This window comes from Podarcis bocagei (genome assembly GCF_964188305.1).
Source record: "Podarcis bocagei genome assembly, chromosome: 13".
Lineage (NCBI taxonomy): Eukaryota > Metazoa > Chordata > Lepidosauria > Squamata > Lacertidae > Podarcis > Podarcis bocagei.
Genome location: NC_138138.1, coordinates 44007655 through 44024221, shown reverse-complemented (window position 1 = coordinate 44024221; position 16567 = coordinate 44007655). Strand labels below are relative to the sequence as shown.

The 16567-nt window shown below is 42.5% G+C and overlaps 1 protein-coding gene across 1 annotated transcript; it reads right to left on the bottom strand.

Annotated features, from left to right (window-relative positions):
• Positions 1 to 11089: 11089 nt before the first annotated feature.
• Positions 11090 to 14622, bottom strand: LOC308570714 (olfactory receptor 4Q3-like; the record flags this gene model as incomplete). Its single annotated transcript, XM_081165626.1, has 2 exons — positions 11090 to 12045; positions 14586 to 14622. 2 exons carry the CDS (start codon positions 14620 to 14622, stop codon positions 11090 to 11092), a joined length of 993 nt encoding a protein of 330 aa, XP_081021752.1.
• Positions 14623 to 16567: the final 1945 nt, after the last annotated feature.

Genomic DNA, 16567 nt, shown 5'->3' with positions numbered 1-16567 from the left:
ATACACTGGGCAAAGGATTTGGGACATAAGATCCAGATGGCAGATTGGGAAAGGTTTTGGAAATCGGATTTGAAATTTATGGCATGTTGTACATTGAAAGAAAATTATATGAGAATGATGTACTGGTGGTATTAGACTCCTACTAAGTTAGGAAAAATGTATAGGAGAAGTGCTGATATCTGCTGAAAAGGTAAAGAAAAAGAAGGTACCTTTTATCATATGTGGTGGACTTGTAAGGTAATAAAAGCTTTCTGGGGGGTGATATATAATAAAATGGGGGAAAAAATACTTAAAATAGCTTTTGCTAAGAAACCGGAAGCCTTTTCATTAGGAATTACTTGTACCAACATACCAAAGGAACAGAAAAGACTTTTCAAAAGCTGCCCAGATGCTACCATCTCAGAGATGGAAAGAAGCTAAAGTCTCTACCAGAGAAGAATGGCAAACCAAGCTGATGGACCATGCTGAGATGGCAAAACTGACTGGGAAACTCAGAAGCCAAGAGGATAAAAACATTATAAAATAATCGGAAAGATAGAAACAGAAGCAGGCTTTTTATTTCACTGTAGTGTAAAAATTACTATGGATAATATGGTTGATATAAAAATTAGAGTATGGATGAATATGCGGTAGTAGATGTTTAAAACGAGACCCCATGGAGGGGATGGGGGGAAGCCCTGAGATTCAGAGAATCTCTTTATATAGATATTAATTTCTCCCCGCCCCCCTCCAGATTTCATCTATTGTTGTTGAGAGCCCAGTTTCTGCTTTCAGTTCCTTGGGATAATTCCACCTTCTCCCACAAACCTCTATCTCAAACCTGCTGATACATAATAGTAATTATTGTTATTGTCACGATCTGGTTCATGGACGATCGAAGTCCCGACAGGGGACGTCAGGACTGGGAGCAAGATGTCGGAGTGGGAGCAGGAATGGGGGTCCAGAAACCAGGAGTCAGGAAGTCAAGAGTCCGAAGGTCAGAGAGCCGGGAGTGAAGAAGCCAAGGGTCCGAGGGTCAAGAAGCAGGGAGTCAAGAAGTCAAGGTTCAAGGATCAGGAAGCAAGAAGCCAAATGCAACAAGGAAGAGAGTGTGTTGCTGTGCCAAAGAGCCGAAGGGAAATGCTGACCTTATATCCCTTCCCAGCTCTTGCCACCAGGTGCTGTGAGTTACCAATCGGCCTCACCTGTGAGGCCATGCCTTGCCTCTTCAGAATAAACTTAGAACTGTCCCAGTCCTACAAAGTCCTATTGGTCACAGGGGCTGGCTCCTGCACACACACCTGACAATTATTATTATTATTATTATTATTATTATTATTATTATTATTATTATTATTATACCCCGCCCATCTGACTGGATTTCGCAGCCTCTTGAGTGTGACTTTTAGAGGTATCATTGTTTACAATCAAGTGCTATATAAATTTCACAATATACAAAAATTAATAACGTGTCTACATAATGAAGGACACCCAGGGCCTAACCACCAGAATTAGTGGGAATGAGAGTCGTCAACTACCCCTATCTACTAGGCAAGCCTCATTTGCGTTCAGTAGGGCTTACTCTCCATAGCTGTCAACTTTTCCCTTTTCAGAATAAGGGAATTTCCCGTTAAAAAGGGAAACGTTGACAGCTATGTTACTCGCCCAAAGTGTGGATAGGATTACAGCCTTAGAAACTTGCATTCTATGCTCTGAAGAGTACATTATTTATCTGCCAGTAACAAGTACACACCCATTAAATATAAGCTATCTGCATCCTGTAATCATTTGGTGGCTAGTGGCTATTTTATCATGTTGAACGCTATGGTTGATACTCATTCACATGATAAATGCACTCAGAAGTATAGGGAAATGCCTCATACCAAGCCAGACCACTGGTCCATCAAGGACAGCACAATCAATACTGACAGGCAGTGACTCTCCAGCGTTGCAGGTATATTTTTTTTCCCCTGTCCCCACCTTGAGATGCTGAGGAAAGAACCTTGGATGTTTCTTTTCTGCAATGCCTGATTAAAGCATAGAATCACAGAACTGTAGTGTTGGAATGGATCCCAAAGGTCATCTTGCCTAACCCCCTGAAATGCAGGAATCTTAGCTAAAGCATCCATGGAAGATGACCATCCAACCTCTTCTTTAAAACCTCCAAGGAAGGAGAGTCCACAACCTGCCAAGGGAAGTCTATTCCACTGTCAAACAGTTCTTACTGTCAGCAAGTTCTTCCTGATGTTTAGCTGGAATTTTCTTTCCTGCAACTTGAAGCCATTAGTCTGGGTCCTACCCTTTGAAGCAGGAGAAAACAAGCTTGCTCCCTCATCGATGTGACAGCCCTTTAGATATTTGAAGATGGCTATCATATCTCCTCTCAGTCTTTTCTGAAAGGTTCTACACTTAAGCAGGAAGAACCAGATGCGCAAATATAAGATGGGGGACAATTGGCTTGCTGGTAGTACACGGGGAAAGAATTTAGGGGTCTTGGTAGACCACAGTCATCACTTGAGTGAACAGTGTGATGCAGCACCAAAAAAAGCTAATGCTATTCTTGATTGCATCAAAACAAGTCTAGTGTCCAGATAAAGGGAAATAATAGTACTGCTCTATTCTGCCTTGGTCAGACCACACCTGATGTACTGTGTCCAGTTCTGAGCACCCCAATATAAGAAGGATAAAGCTGGAAGAGGTGCAGAAGAAGGCCACCAAGATGGGGAAGGCTATGGAAGTCAAGGCTTCATAAGCAATGGTTGAGGGAGTTGGGCATGTTTAGCCTTGATAAGAGGCGACTGAGAGGAGATATGATAGCCATTTTCAAATATCTAAAGGGCTGAGGCCACAGTAGGAGAGAGGTGGGATGCAGCTGGACAAATATCTAAGTGGGAGTGGCACCTATAAGTTGGGGGTCAGATCCGCTGCCCGGTGGATTGGGCAAATCCTGACACCTGATGTAGTCTCCTCACATGGCCTAATGGGCAGGCAAGTCCTGCTGTTAGTCAAACCCTGTTTTAGGGCAGGTAGCCATTCTTTGGGTGCTTCCAAAGCATCAGAGACTTTGGATACAGATCACTGCACCTAGCAAACAACAGAATTGTTTTGCAACCATGAAGGTCTGGTATATGTTCCTCTGCAGGTCAATGTGTTAATGACATACTTGATCTCTGCCCCATGGATGAATTTATTGGTCAACGGATGGACATCCCCCAAACCGCAACATACATTTTTCAAAATGTTATAAATCTTAAGAATGAGCCACTTATAAAAAAGCTAGTTTTGCTACCTTCTCCTGAAATTTTCCTCCATTCCTCCCTGCTTTCTTTCAACTGATTTTACATCTTTTTGCTTTGTCTCTCATTTTCAGGATCTGGTCTTTGGCTGGTTTTTCCCCTTTTATTATTTATTAAACCAGTGAAGAACATCAGAAGAGCCCTGTTGGATCAACCACAATAGGTCAGCTTCCTGTTCTCAGAGTGGCCAACATGCCTGTCAGTGAATACTGATGCATAGAACCATAGCCAGGTGACTTGAGATTACTTGAGTTCATGAAGATGTGAATTAATTATACAATGCATATCTATGTCCCATCCTTGAAGCCAGTGAGTTAAGTAACTAGATCACACAGGACATCTTCCAGCACATGTTCTGCATGTAGTGCAGGTTCCCTGCCATTGGGCCATCACCCTTCTGGAAGCAGGAGGCAAGGGAGAATGTATGCTCAACAAACAAGTCATCTGCAAGGGACCTCAGGCAACATTTCCAATGTGACTTGTGGGGAATGCAGAAATATCAAGGGGCAACCCCATGGATGCTCTGTGGGAGGCTACTCTCAGCATTCCAACTTGGTCTTAAACAGAGGTATGCTTGCTATGAGAGGGTCCTGTTTGTCTGCCCTCTTGCAATAAAATTCTGCATACCTTTGGATCTGGAATGCAGCCAGGAAATGCTGCCCATCTGGATCCACAAGACCAGGTGCGTTATATGCCCATGTGATTAGCCAGGATCTTTCAGGACCCACCTCTACAGCCCCTCACACCAGCTATTTAATAAATGGCTGCCGCGCTTCAGAGCACTAAGTAGAAGAAAGATGGAGCAAATCCTCTTGTTCCTCCTGGTCTGCATATGTGAGCAGGGGCTTTCAGCCCCAGCTCCAAACGGTGAGTATTGAACAGTTTGTGCTTAGTAATGGTTTCTTTTCAACAGAGCATTAGTGTCTAGAGCAGGGGTGGGGGAAAGCCTTTAAATTTATATACGGTTTTTTTAATTAAAAAAATTCTAGACTGCTATTTCATAAAAAATATCAAAGCAGTTATGGTATCTCAGAGGTGAATGTCATAGATCCTGTAGCGAAATAGCACAATTTGTGCACAAGTAATCAGAAAATATCAAGAGGCTGACAGAATGTCCAAGGATCTCGCAGTACAAATAACAGAAATGTGTGGGTTGGCGTAATTACCGCATTTTTTGCACCATAACACTCACTTTTTTCCTCCTAAAAAGTAAGGGGAAATGTCTGTGCGTGTTATGGAGGGAATGCCTACGGGTGGCATGCCTACGGATTTTCCTTCTCTAAAAATTACGTGCGTGTTATGGTTGGGTGTGTGTTATAGAGCGAAAAATACGGTAATTGGGAGGGAAAACAACACAGTGAGACCTAAGCTTGCTGAATTTCCATAGAATGTTGACTGACTGTTGAGGGTGTGGGGAATGGAAAGCATACAGGAGATGGAATAGAATGGCGTGTCATGCAGGAGGGCGTGTAGAGGATGGCACAGAAATATTATCTTTGCCTGACTTATACCAGGTGAGTCAATTTCTGACCAGCTTTTGCTGTAACTAGATGCAAAAACAGGTTTTTCTCTAAGAAATATGCATTGGGGTATGTTGGTGCAAGGATGCTGAACAACAATTAACGACATGAGAGAACTAACTAGCCATTTCTTCCTTCCTTCTAAAGAGATCCATGGAATACTTCCCAAGAGCGAAACTAAAGGAATTGATTTCTGTGGTGTGGACAAGTATTACTACATTGTCCGTTCCGACCTGGGCTGCTACTTGAGATCTACTGATTTCCATGCAGGGAATGACCTGGAAATATTTGGTCTGCACAACTCTGTCCGTGGTGGAGACCACTATCTGGCCGATAAGGATGACTATTTTTACATCATCAAGGGGAACTCTTACCGCCGAGTAACCAACCTGAACACTGACGGTGATAGTAAGACCTACACTCTCCATCGCAACTGCCAAAACGGAGACCATTACTTCTCCTTTGATAAGTACTTTTACATTATATTCAAGAAGAGGGGGTGGTACCGCCGTGTCACCAATATGCAGACAGACCAAGATGCCATTGAATCTACTATTTACGCCACGCTCAAAGACGGTCTGTATTACTGGGGAATCAAGGACAAAATATACCTTGTGAAACCAAATAACAATTGGGGAGTTGAGTTTTACCGAGTCGAAGACATGCTGGGTAAAAACCCTTCCACAATTTCCTTCCATGCCAATGTACTAAACTTCCTCCCTGGAGGCGTGTCTATAAATCATGGTAAAGCATTTGGTGTATGGCAGTCTGTCAAAACCGTCAGAAATGATGCCAAAATAAGTGTTGCTTGGGAACAGCAAATTACTAAGAAGGTTGGATATGCGAAGAAAGAGATGCACAGCATGGAACACAACTGGCGTGTATCTTCGAGCGTTAAAGTTGGGGCAGAAGGTCTCACAAAATTACTGTTGACAGCACAATTCTCCCTGTCAGCTCAATATGGCGGGAAAAGTATTGACAGCACAGAAGAAACATGGAGCGATGCAAGTGATGTCTCTGAAAAAGTCAGCTTCACTCTGCCTCCAAATACCAACATTTATTTCTGGCAATACAAGCTGGGTTTGGGCAAGGATGACGTATTGTACTGCCGTGACCTGGCTTTTACTGATGATTCTAACCCACCTACTTATGTCCCATTGCCACCGGCAGCTGCTTAACCCCAAATAACATAGCAATAGGCTGCCAATTCTTTCCTCTGGTTTATGGTACTTTAAAATTGTCTCTGTCCAGGCTCTTGTTCTTCACCATCTGTGTTTCTCTTTACCTTCTTTCATTACTTTGGGGAAGGACCTAAGCATAATGGTAACACATATAATTCACATTCAGAAGGTCTGAGGTGCAGACTCTTTCTCTGAAACCCTTGAAAGCAGCTACCAGTCTGTATACGCCAGGTGTGGGAATGACCACTCCCCACATTAAATGGGGGGCACCCTTTGTGTGGTCGTGCGCAGCCCCCGGGACCCTACGCGACACCATTAGCACAGGCTTGGCTTTGCCTTCCTCAAGTGGGATACCTGGAGGTCTCCGCTTACCTCAGCCAGTTGCCAAATCCCACCTGGAGAGGCGTTCCCAAGGTAATCAAGCCAGGTGGGGGGAGGGACCACCCTGCCCACACAATAGGGCAAGGATCTTACCTGGGAATCGTCAGTTTGGGGGACTCCGCCTGTCCATGCAAAACCTTTGGCTCCCTGCAGATGTTTCTGAACTTCAACTCCCCTCAGGTCCAGCTGTTCCCAGTGTAGATTATACTGAGCTGGATGGATCAACAATTTGACTCTGTATAAAACAGTTCCCTATATTCCTAAATTCTAAAGCTCCAAGAATCAGAATGGACTGAACATCCATTACTTTTTAGGTGGGGTATGGCAGAATTGGTTGACAAATGAATGCAAAGAAACCTCTTTTGAGATCCTGGATTCCACGGAAAGATAGCTGCAGTGGTTTTTCTACCAGGGCAGCACTTCCAGTTTGGGGGTATGCCAAAAACGAATCACTTCATTTTCCCTAGTATTTTGTGGGTAGTTGGCTTGAAACAAAAAGGGGTGCACTTCTGGGTCTGCCACTTCCTTAGCCAGTGGTGGGTTATCCTTTAACCCACAGGCCAAATTTGGCTTAAAAGAGGTCCTAATTCAGCCCACAAATCTATTTCCAAAAGTTACCTGCCCTATAACTGATGACATATGTGGAAATTTTCAGAAGCCATAAAGCTCCTAGTGGTTGGCTTCTGATATTTTCAATTTACAGAATATTTAGTTGGCTACAGAGGAGTCCTCTTTGTCCTCTCCTGCTGGAAAACAAATGGCTACAAGGGACTGCGCATTAGTGCAGGCCCAATAGTTACAATTTTTGATCTTACATAGAAATTATGTAAGTATGATGCAACCCTTTCCTGGCTGTATGCTTATGGTTGCAGAAGGAAACATGTAAAACAGCACCAGTTTTGATTATCTGCTGTTAAAAAGGTAAAGGTAAAGGTAAAGGTACCCCTGCCCGTACGGGCCAGTTGTGTCCGACTCTAGGGTTGTGTGCCCATCTCACTTAAGAGGCCGGGGGCCATCTGCTGTTAGGGCTCAACTAAATCTCTCAGCACCTCTCTCCAAGGGATTTTCTTTTTCATTTTGAAAAATTGTTAAATGTGTGCATTTGTTTCTGCATGCATATAATCAGGGAAATGATATGTTTAAGAAAAATGTCAATCATTGTCTTTCTCTTTCAGATTCTAATTCCTTCATTTGATAGTTTTTCCTCAATATTTAGTTAAATCAGGATCTGTTACTTTGTTTTTTGGAAATTCAAATTTGCAACTAGAGTCATCTCCTCTAGTCTGCTATTGGTTTCTTTTAAATTTTAAATCCAAATGGAGCAGAGTTGGCAGGCAGAGGATTCCTGCCTCTGAACATCAAGTCTGCTACTTTTGAGGGAAATTGGACAGAGGGCTCTCATGACAGAGGAAAATGAATAAAGAAATGACATTGAATATACTTCATTGGTTGTGCAGAAAAGGGAGGGAATATGCTGCCAATCAGGAGAATGTTATCCAGTGTTTGTCAATGGTTGTTGGGCAGATTTTGCTTGGAATAATCGTCTGGGAATCTTCTCAGCAATACTGACCGAGAATGGGTAATATTCATATGTCTGACAGTAAGAACCACTCAGCAGCTGAACCTCCTCCATTGAGGGTTCGATGGTCATTGGTCACAGATTTTTTTAGCTGTGATTCCTTCATTGCACAGGGTTCAACTAGATGAAGCCTGAAGTCCCTTCCAACTTCACAATTCTGTGATTCTTCTGCTTGGCAGATTATACTTCCTCACTGAGAAATCAAAGGAAATATACTGGAGGGCAGCTTCCTCTTTATTGCAGTGGTGAGGAAACTTTTTCAGCCTGAAGTCCATCTTCCCTTATGAGCACACTTCCATGACCACATGACAGCAATGTGCAAGGCCAGAGCCCAAAGTGGGGCTAGTCAGTGACAAAGGTTGCAAAGCAGCAAATGGGAATGTTACATTTGCATGACAGGATACCGTCTAACACCTTCACCCATTCACCTTCACCCAGAGGTTGAATAACACCTGAGGTTTCAACCCATTTCATTATCTCTTAAATTGGGAAACATTACTGATGATGGCTTGATTGATTTCTCCTGGTGGAAGTTTTCCCAAAACTGATGTCATGTATCATGGGATGTATCATACCTCTGCTGTACTTGTTGCTGGGGAAAAATCAATAAAGCAAGGTTGGTGTTTCTGAAGTTCCTGTGTTAAACATCATCGTCTTTCAGCCCAGAGTTTGCTTGCCATTCACTGCAGAAAGGGATTCGAACTAAGGTTGTGTAGTTGTCTGGAACTGAGTAGCTTAAGACTCCCGCATGATGAACTCAATTGCAACAGGCAGTGTAGCCAGAAAATGTAAGAAATAATTGTTGCTGTTGGCATCCATCTGTCTTGAAAGACAATGAAGTGCACTTCCAGGGGTGAAGTAAAACCACTGCATTATCAGCACAGAACTGACCTCTCTGTGGCACAAACCTGGGCAATGTGTATGGAGGCCCTGGGCTGCCCAGATGGGAAGACCCACACCCTCGGCCTCACTGATGTTGTCCAAAGGGAAGCGTACAGAGCACCATCCAAATGTCTTAGGGACTTGACTCAGGATTTGTGCAGGCTTTACTCCTTAGCCTTTTCTTCTCCCAAAGATGTCCTGCAACTCAGCGGGTAAGTGTAAGTGTTGCCATACTAAAATATTGAGTTCTGCAGAAAGGGTCTTAATAGGCACCAGTAATAGCAGCAATAGAGCTGCATTCAGCCCATTCGGCAGAGAAAAAGGTTTGAACTACTTATAACATCCACAGATGTGATCCAAAGGACTCCAACTCCCATCATCCTCAACCACTGGCCATCCTGGCCTGGGCTGATGAGAGTTGGAATCTATGAGAATCTCACGCAGAGAACCACATCTCCCAATACTCAAAGATGGTCCCTGGAGGGCTGCTCATGGAGAGATGTGGTTCTCTGCCTGGAAAATGGACCCCATCCCTGTTCTAAGCACCACATTATAAACAAGCTCTCACGCCAGCTCAAATTAAAAGGGTAGCTGTGAGCGTTGCTCAGGTGGTGTTCTTTGGAGAGAGACAAAAACCCCATGACATTACAAGGCTCTTTTGCCAATGCGGGTTTCCAAGGCAAGTCTGTGGTTTAACCCACAGCGCCACCCGCGTCCCTCAGTGGTAATTCCAGAAGTGCAGCTCTTCACACATTTCAGGCTAGCTGCCCACAAAACATGAGAGGAGATGAAGTGATTCATTTTTGACATACCCCAAATCTGGAAATGCAGCTTTTATAAAAATGTTACCCTGCAAAGGACGTATGGAGATACGCTGGTTCTTTTAGCCAAATAAACACAAGCATTGTGGAAAGAGATAAGATTTATTGCAGTCTGCAGAAAGCATAAAATAGTCCCAAGGAATTATTTGCAGATTGTGGACCCAGGGCATAGGTTACAAAGACAATTTATAGCACTTTCCCATGCATGATTCCCTTGCGCCTGACCCTTTCCAAGGCTCTGATTTGACTAATGTCTGCTTTTACCCCAATAGATAGGGATCTTGGGCTACTATCATTCCCTCTAATTCTGATTCTGAGGCTCTAGGTGTCATTCATTATGTAGCCGCATGTGTGTGTGTGTGTGTGTGTGTGTGTGTGTGTGTGTGTATGTATATATGTGTGTATGTATATATATATATATATATATATATATATATATATATATATATCACTTGATTGTAAACAAAACAAAACAAAAACCCTTCAGGGCCACACTCAAGAGGGATGTAGAGCAGGGATGAGGGGAAAATTTGCAGGAGAAGAAGAAAAAATCCTAAAGGTGGAAATGTTCCAAAGTAAATTCTGGGTACTCGATGGCAATGGATGGAAACTTGAAGGGGGGGAGGGAAATAAATGAAATTGTGTACCTAATCATCAGCATTCAATACTATTGTTTTGTTGCGGATTCTACTTGTTTAAATAATTTTTCAAAAACACAGAAGCCAACTCCCTTGGGCCCCTCAGTAAAATATTTGAAGGGGCTGCCCCTCCCACAAAAAGGTTGATGGGCATTGCCATTCAAATGGTATGCATGCACCACATCTTGTGATTTATCAATATTTTATTCCAGTTGGCACGCCTGCTCAATATGAAGTTCTGCTAAGAAATACATTGTACATTTTCTTCTTAATAAGCAATGAGTGCTTTAAGAATTGTTCTTTGAAGCAAAGATGGCAGGCGACCCTGGAAAGAGACAATCTACTGCATTTCGCACACATCCAGTGTTTTGTACATGCCTGAGAAAATGCTGACACACACACACACACACACAGTCACACACTTTTAAACTTCAATTACCTCAATGGTCCCAACTCCATTCTCCACAAAATTCTTTTGAAAGTCCCTGCTGATTCAAAACTGGTTTGCCTTACAATACAGGGCTCCCCTTTGAGGACATGGAAGGGAGACAGACCTCATAGGTCCTTATACAATATTCAAACTGCTTTGACATATGCGTTCTCTTCCACTTGGCTCAAGAATGCATTCTTCCCTCCTTCTACTTTCTCTTTCAAATAGGAAATTCTAGGATGACATCTTTTAAAATTTCACCCCATAACATGGCTATGGAAAACTATTAGTAGACTCCAGTCACATGGCTATTCAGAAAGCAGGAAAAGTCTGAGGCACTCTTACAGCTGACTAAATACTCCTGGGAAGAACTACTTGTACATTACCTACTTTTACACAAGAATGGAAGAAAATGCAGTGGTTTTTTCCACCGCCCCATAGCCTCCTTCATTTCTCTGTTTCTTAGTGTATATATGATAGGATTCAGTGCAGGGGTGACAATGGTGAAGAATAAGGAAGCCATTTTGTCCACACTGGAGCTGGAGAAGGGTACAAGATATACAAAGAGGCAGGGCACAAAAATGAGGCTGACTACAGTCAAGTGAGAGCTACAGGTAGACAGAGCCTTCCATCCACTCTCCTTGAAGTGGCCTCGAAGGGTGGCCAGAATGACACCATATGAAAGTAGTAAAATGAGGAAGCAAACCAGGGAGAGGAGGCCACTATTAGCCGCCATGAGTATTTCTGTGATGTAGGTATTGGCACACGCCAGTCTCACCACCTGTGGAACATCACAGTAAAAATTGTCAAGTTCATTTGGTCCACAGAATGGGAGTTGGACAACCAGGATAAACTGAGTGGCAGAGTGGATGATGCCTCCGGCCAAACAGAGTAAGAGGAGCCTAGTGCAACGTGGGCGGTTCATTCTGGTGGTGTATGTCAGTGGGTGGCAGATGGCCACATAGCGATCATAGGCCATGAGGGTGAGGAGGAACATCTCACTGCCCCCAGAGAAGTGAAGGAAGAAGATCTGTGTCATACAGCCACCAAATGAGATCGTCTGGCCAGAACTGGCCAGGTCTGCTACCATCTTGGGGACAACCACGGAACCCACAGAAATATCAAGAATGGATAAACAAGCCAGGAAGAAGTACATGGGGGACTGGAGGAGGCGGGGCTCCGCATGTACAGTCACCACAATGAGGAGGTTGCCCAATAGGATTACAGTGTAGCAAGCGAAAACCAGGACAAAGAGAAATATCTGGATGGAACGGGAATTGGAGAGACCCAGGAAGACAAACTCAGTGACACAGGAGATGTTCATGGAGATGGATGGACCTGAATAGGAGAGAGATACAATGGGTGTTACCATGAACAATTTTCATCAACCTATTCTACTATTCAAAGACAATACAGAAAAACCAACTATTGTGATATTTTCATATGTCAGCTACTACTACTGCTGCTGCTACTACTACTACAACACTAGTAATTGCAACCATAGATAAGATTCAGTTAAGTTATATCATCTTTTAAACTTTTTAATATGATATTGACTTTATATTTTAGAAGCATACATTGTGATGTTCCAATTATAATCATTGTCAATTATTTGAATATTTTTCTGTTGTTTGATGTAGTTCTAAATCATTCTAAATATAAAATATTAGGAAAGTAAGAAGATCCTGAGGACGTTAATTGTTTTTTAAAAATATTTTTTACCCATCAAGTGATAGAAAGAGAGAGAGAGAGAGTTGCATATATGCAAATGTACATCTTTATAATATCCATTCATTATTCATAATTCTCTTTTCTCACCAATAATAAAATATTTGTGAACTGTGGAGGAGGGATCTCCCTGTAATTAAAAAACAACAGAAATTGTATTGATGCATTTTTTTGCCAAATCATTTTTATTGATCTTCCAAATTTTACCAACTCAGCCACAAAGACAAAATGAATACAATTTTTCCAAAAAAAATTGGTTTCCCACACTCCGTTCTTGATGTGTCCAAGTTTTCCTTTTGTTAATTAAAAAAAATGCTTTTTTAAAAAAGGAGATCTCTTAATCTTCATAAGAGATCATATATTTAATATATCCAGGCAATATTATTAGCAGGACATGTTATCACACTGTACAAAAGCAATATTAAATCAACTGCTTATTTTTGTTTACATAATTATCTTTGTTTAATCTTTCAGTGATTCGTTAGAATAGAACCAAGAGTACCAACTTAACTATCCAGTGGATTCTCAAACTTTCACAAGATATGAATTGGATTATGGAACATAATTAAAGATTCAGTCAGAAATATTCATTCAAATCTTTTGTGCCAAACTAGTAACAATGAAACTATTACCCCACCTCACCCCAAGAAACAGATGCATTCCTCAGTGCATTGCAGATATTCTGGAGAGAAAGAAAGATGCAGATATCTGTATGATTCAGTTCTTCCAGAGGCTGACTCTTCCATAGTCTATAAGCAGATCGGTTTGTATTTGCCACAATTTGCTTTAAATTTAGAAAGCAAAGGTGTAGACAATGCATGAATGTCTTAACAGTGCTTAGCATCTGTCTGTCTCCAGAAAGAATGGAGTGTGCCTCTGGGGGTGAAGTCAAGCCACTGAGTTAGCAGCACTGATGTGACCTGGGCACAAGCCTGGGTAGTGTGTATGGAGGTCTTGGGCAATCTTTGCCATCTCTATGCAAAAGTAAGTCTCATTGGGTAGATTCAGGTAGGTAGCCGTGTTGGTCTGATACAGTCGAAATACATATATAAAATTTTAAAAAAATTTCCAGCAGCACCTTAGAGATCAACTAAGTTTGTTCTTCGTACAGTGGTACCTCAGGTTAAGTACTTAATTCGTTCCGGAGGTCCGTTCTTAACCTGAAACTGTTCTTAACCTGAAGCACCACTTTAGCTAATGGGGCCTCCCCCTGCCACCGTGCCGCCGGAGCACGATTTCTATTCTCATCCTGAAGCAAAGTTCTTAACCTGAAGCACTATTTCTGGGTTAGCGGAGTCTGTAACCTGCAGCGTATGTAACCTGAAGCGTATGTAACCCAAGGTACCACTGTATAAGCTTTCATGTGCATGCACACTTCTTCAGAATATTAGGTAGTACTCATTCGGACGACAAACATACTTAGCAGTATAGAAACCACTACATACCAAGCCAGACCATTGGTCCGTCCAGGCCAGCGTTATCAATACTGACAGGCAGTGACTCACCCAGGTTCCAGGTAGGATTTATTTTCCCCAGCCCCACTTTGAGATGCTGGGGGACAGCACCTTAAACCTTTTCTTATGCAAATGATGTTTAAAGCATGGACCATAGCACAGTGTTAGAGGATCTGTTTTGTATGCAGAAGCTCCATATTCAATCCCTGGCATCTCGAAGTAGGGCTAGCAAAGAAACCTGGTCTGAAACCCTGCAGAGACACAGCCTGTCCATGTAGACAATACTGAGCTGGATGGAACAAGAGACTGACTTGGTAAAAGGCAGCTTCCTATGTACCATTAAGTTACAGCCCCTCCCAACTATAAATCCATTTCAGTGTAACTAACAATGCAACTAGGAACACTTTCCCATATTATCAGATTGAGAGGAATAGGCTCCCACAACAACAACTAGAACCAGAGATGCAGTGACACTGTCAAAGCAATTCTGCATGCTTGGGACATGGAATATACTCAGATCCAAATGATTTCACCCCCTTTTTAGCATCTACACTGTCTTCACTCAATATCTTCTTCTCATTAAAAGCAAGACATATATCAATGACTTAGTGTCTCTGCAATAATGAGCCCACCTCATATTTAGCAACTTGAGAAAAACCTGGATTTCCATGACACCTATCTCTGATGCCTACTTACCCTTCGTGGATTCAACACTCTGCTCTGTTTCTCGCATACCTTATTTTCAACCAGCATTGATCTGTCTTAATATATTCCCTGGGGTCACTGTTCTCCCAAGATGGCACTGCAAGGATAAAGAAAGATTCAGGGGGGAAGTGTTAAGCACAAAAGGAAAGAGATGGAAAAGTGATAAAGAAATTTGGAAAGTCTTATCAGATCTCTGTGTAACAAGAGCACCACCAGGGCTTAAGAGCAAGCATCACAACAGCATCAAGTAGGAAAGGTTTAGATAGAACTCAGAAATCCTGATGCCCAGCTTTTCCTTTCACTCTTAAGTACAAACATATGACCACTTATGCTTAGACCCAATGTGCATCTAGCCTACCAATAGGCTCAAAATCTCTCAAGCACAGCATCGTGTGTTTCTCATCTTTCTCTACACCTACCATCACTTCAGGAAACCCTATTCTCTTTCAAGAGCTCAGGGTGAGAGATCAGCAGTGCTGTCCATGCTATTGGCTCAGTCTATTCCTCATCCAAGGTTAGAGGTTCTTTGGAAAAACATCAGTAGCCATAAATAAATTACTTTGCTCTGCTTCCAATTCCAGAAGATCCAGCAGGATCTGGCAAGGGAACGAGTCCTTCTCCTTCTCTCAATGGTGAGCCAAGAATATATCTAAGATATTTCAGCAACCCATGATTGCATCCTGGGGGGAAAGGGGTCACAAAGGCAAATCCCAGTATCCTGATTAATATACTTTTGCCAAAAGAGATAATTGTTGATTCATAGATGCTGCGCCAGGAGCCAGAACTCTCGTCCCTTTTGTCTCCTGCATGAGAAAGAAAATGTACATATGTGCTCAAAATCCAGAAAGTCCAGTTAATATGATTGTAACAATGGTACAACCACAAAGTCACAGCCATCACACTGTTGCATACCACCCCAATTTCCAAGATACTAGGGGTTCCAGGTGTCTATCCAGGGATCAGTTTTCTTGGAATAAGGAACAGCAGAGACCACAGACTTTGTGTTATATATGATTTATTTACCCATATATACAACCTGAGCCTACAATGGAGGTGCTCACCACCTCAAAGGTCTTGCTTCTTCCCGCGTCACAACCTTGGATTCAAGCAGAAATCAAAAATAGTAGCTCATGATAATAATAATTATATTTATAATATTTATAACCTGCCCACTCCTGGTGGCTCCCAACAGAATATTAAACAGAATAAAACATCAAACATTGAACATTAAAACAGGGGTGCCTTCAGATGTCTTCTAAAAGTCAGATAGCTATTTATTTCCTTGACATATAATTGGAGGGCATTCCACATGGTGGGCACCACCACCGAGAAGGCCCTCAGTCAGTAGAGCATGAGACTTAAACCCAGGGTTGTGGGTTGAAGCCCCATGTTGAGAAAAGATTCCTGCTTTGCAGGGGGTTGGACTAGATTACCTTTGTAGTCCTTTCAAACCCTACAATTCTATGGCTCTGTCTCTCCAGTTGCTGCCTGCTTCTAAACCAACTGTCTCACAGCACTCTGGCATCTTGTTTCTCATTAGCAGTCAGGTGAGGGAGGGGGACCCACCCAGTTGCCCTCTAGCATGGAGCAGCTTCTTTTATTATACTAATGACCCGTACTTGGTGCCCTTGCCTGGCTAATTCAACAAGGAGATCCTTCATTAGATTTTAACACTGGATCCAGGGATTAGATCCAGGAATTAGAAGGCACTCGGGCATCATATAGCCTAACCTGCTTCCCCTTGCCCACAAAACTTACAACTGTATTTTACTTGGAATTATAGGAAGAATATCAGTGCTTTTCTGTTACACTGGGTGTCTTGGGGTCTGTTTTAGAATTATGAGTCCAACTCCAATCCCATCCCATCCCAAGGAGTGCACTAAGGTATACCCATCCAAGTTGTAAACGGAAAACTTTTTAATGTTTAGGGGGCCTATTTTCTGACCAGGTTTCTCTGCCAGGCATGCCCCTCA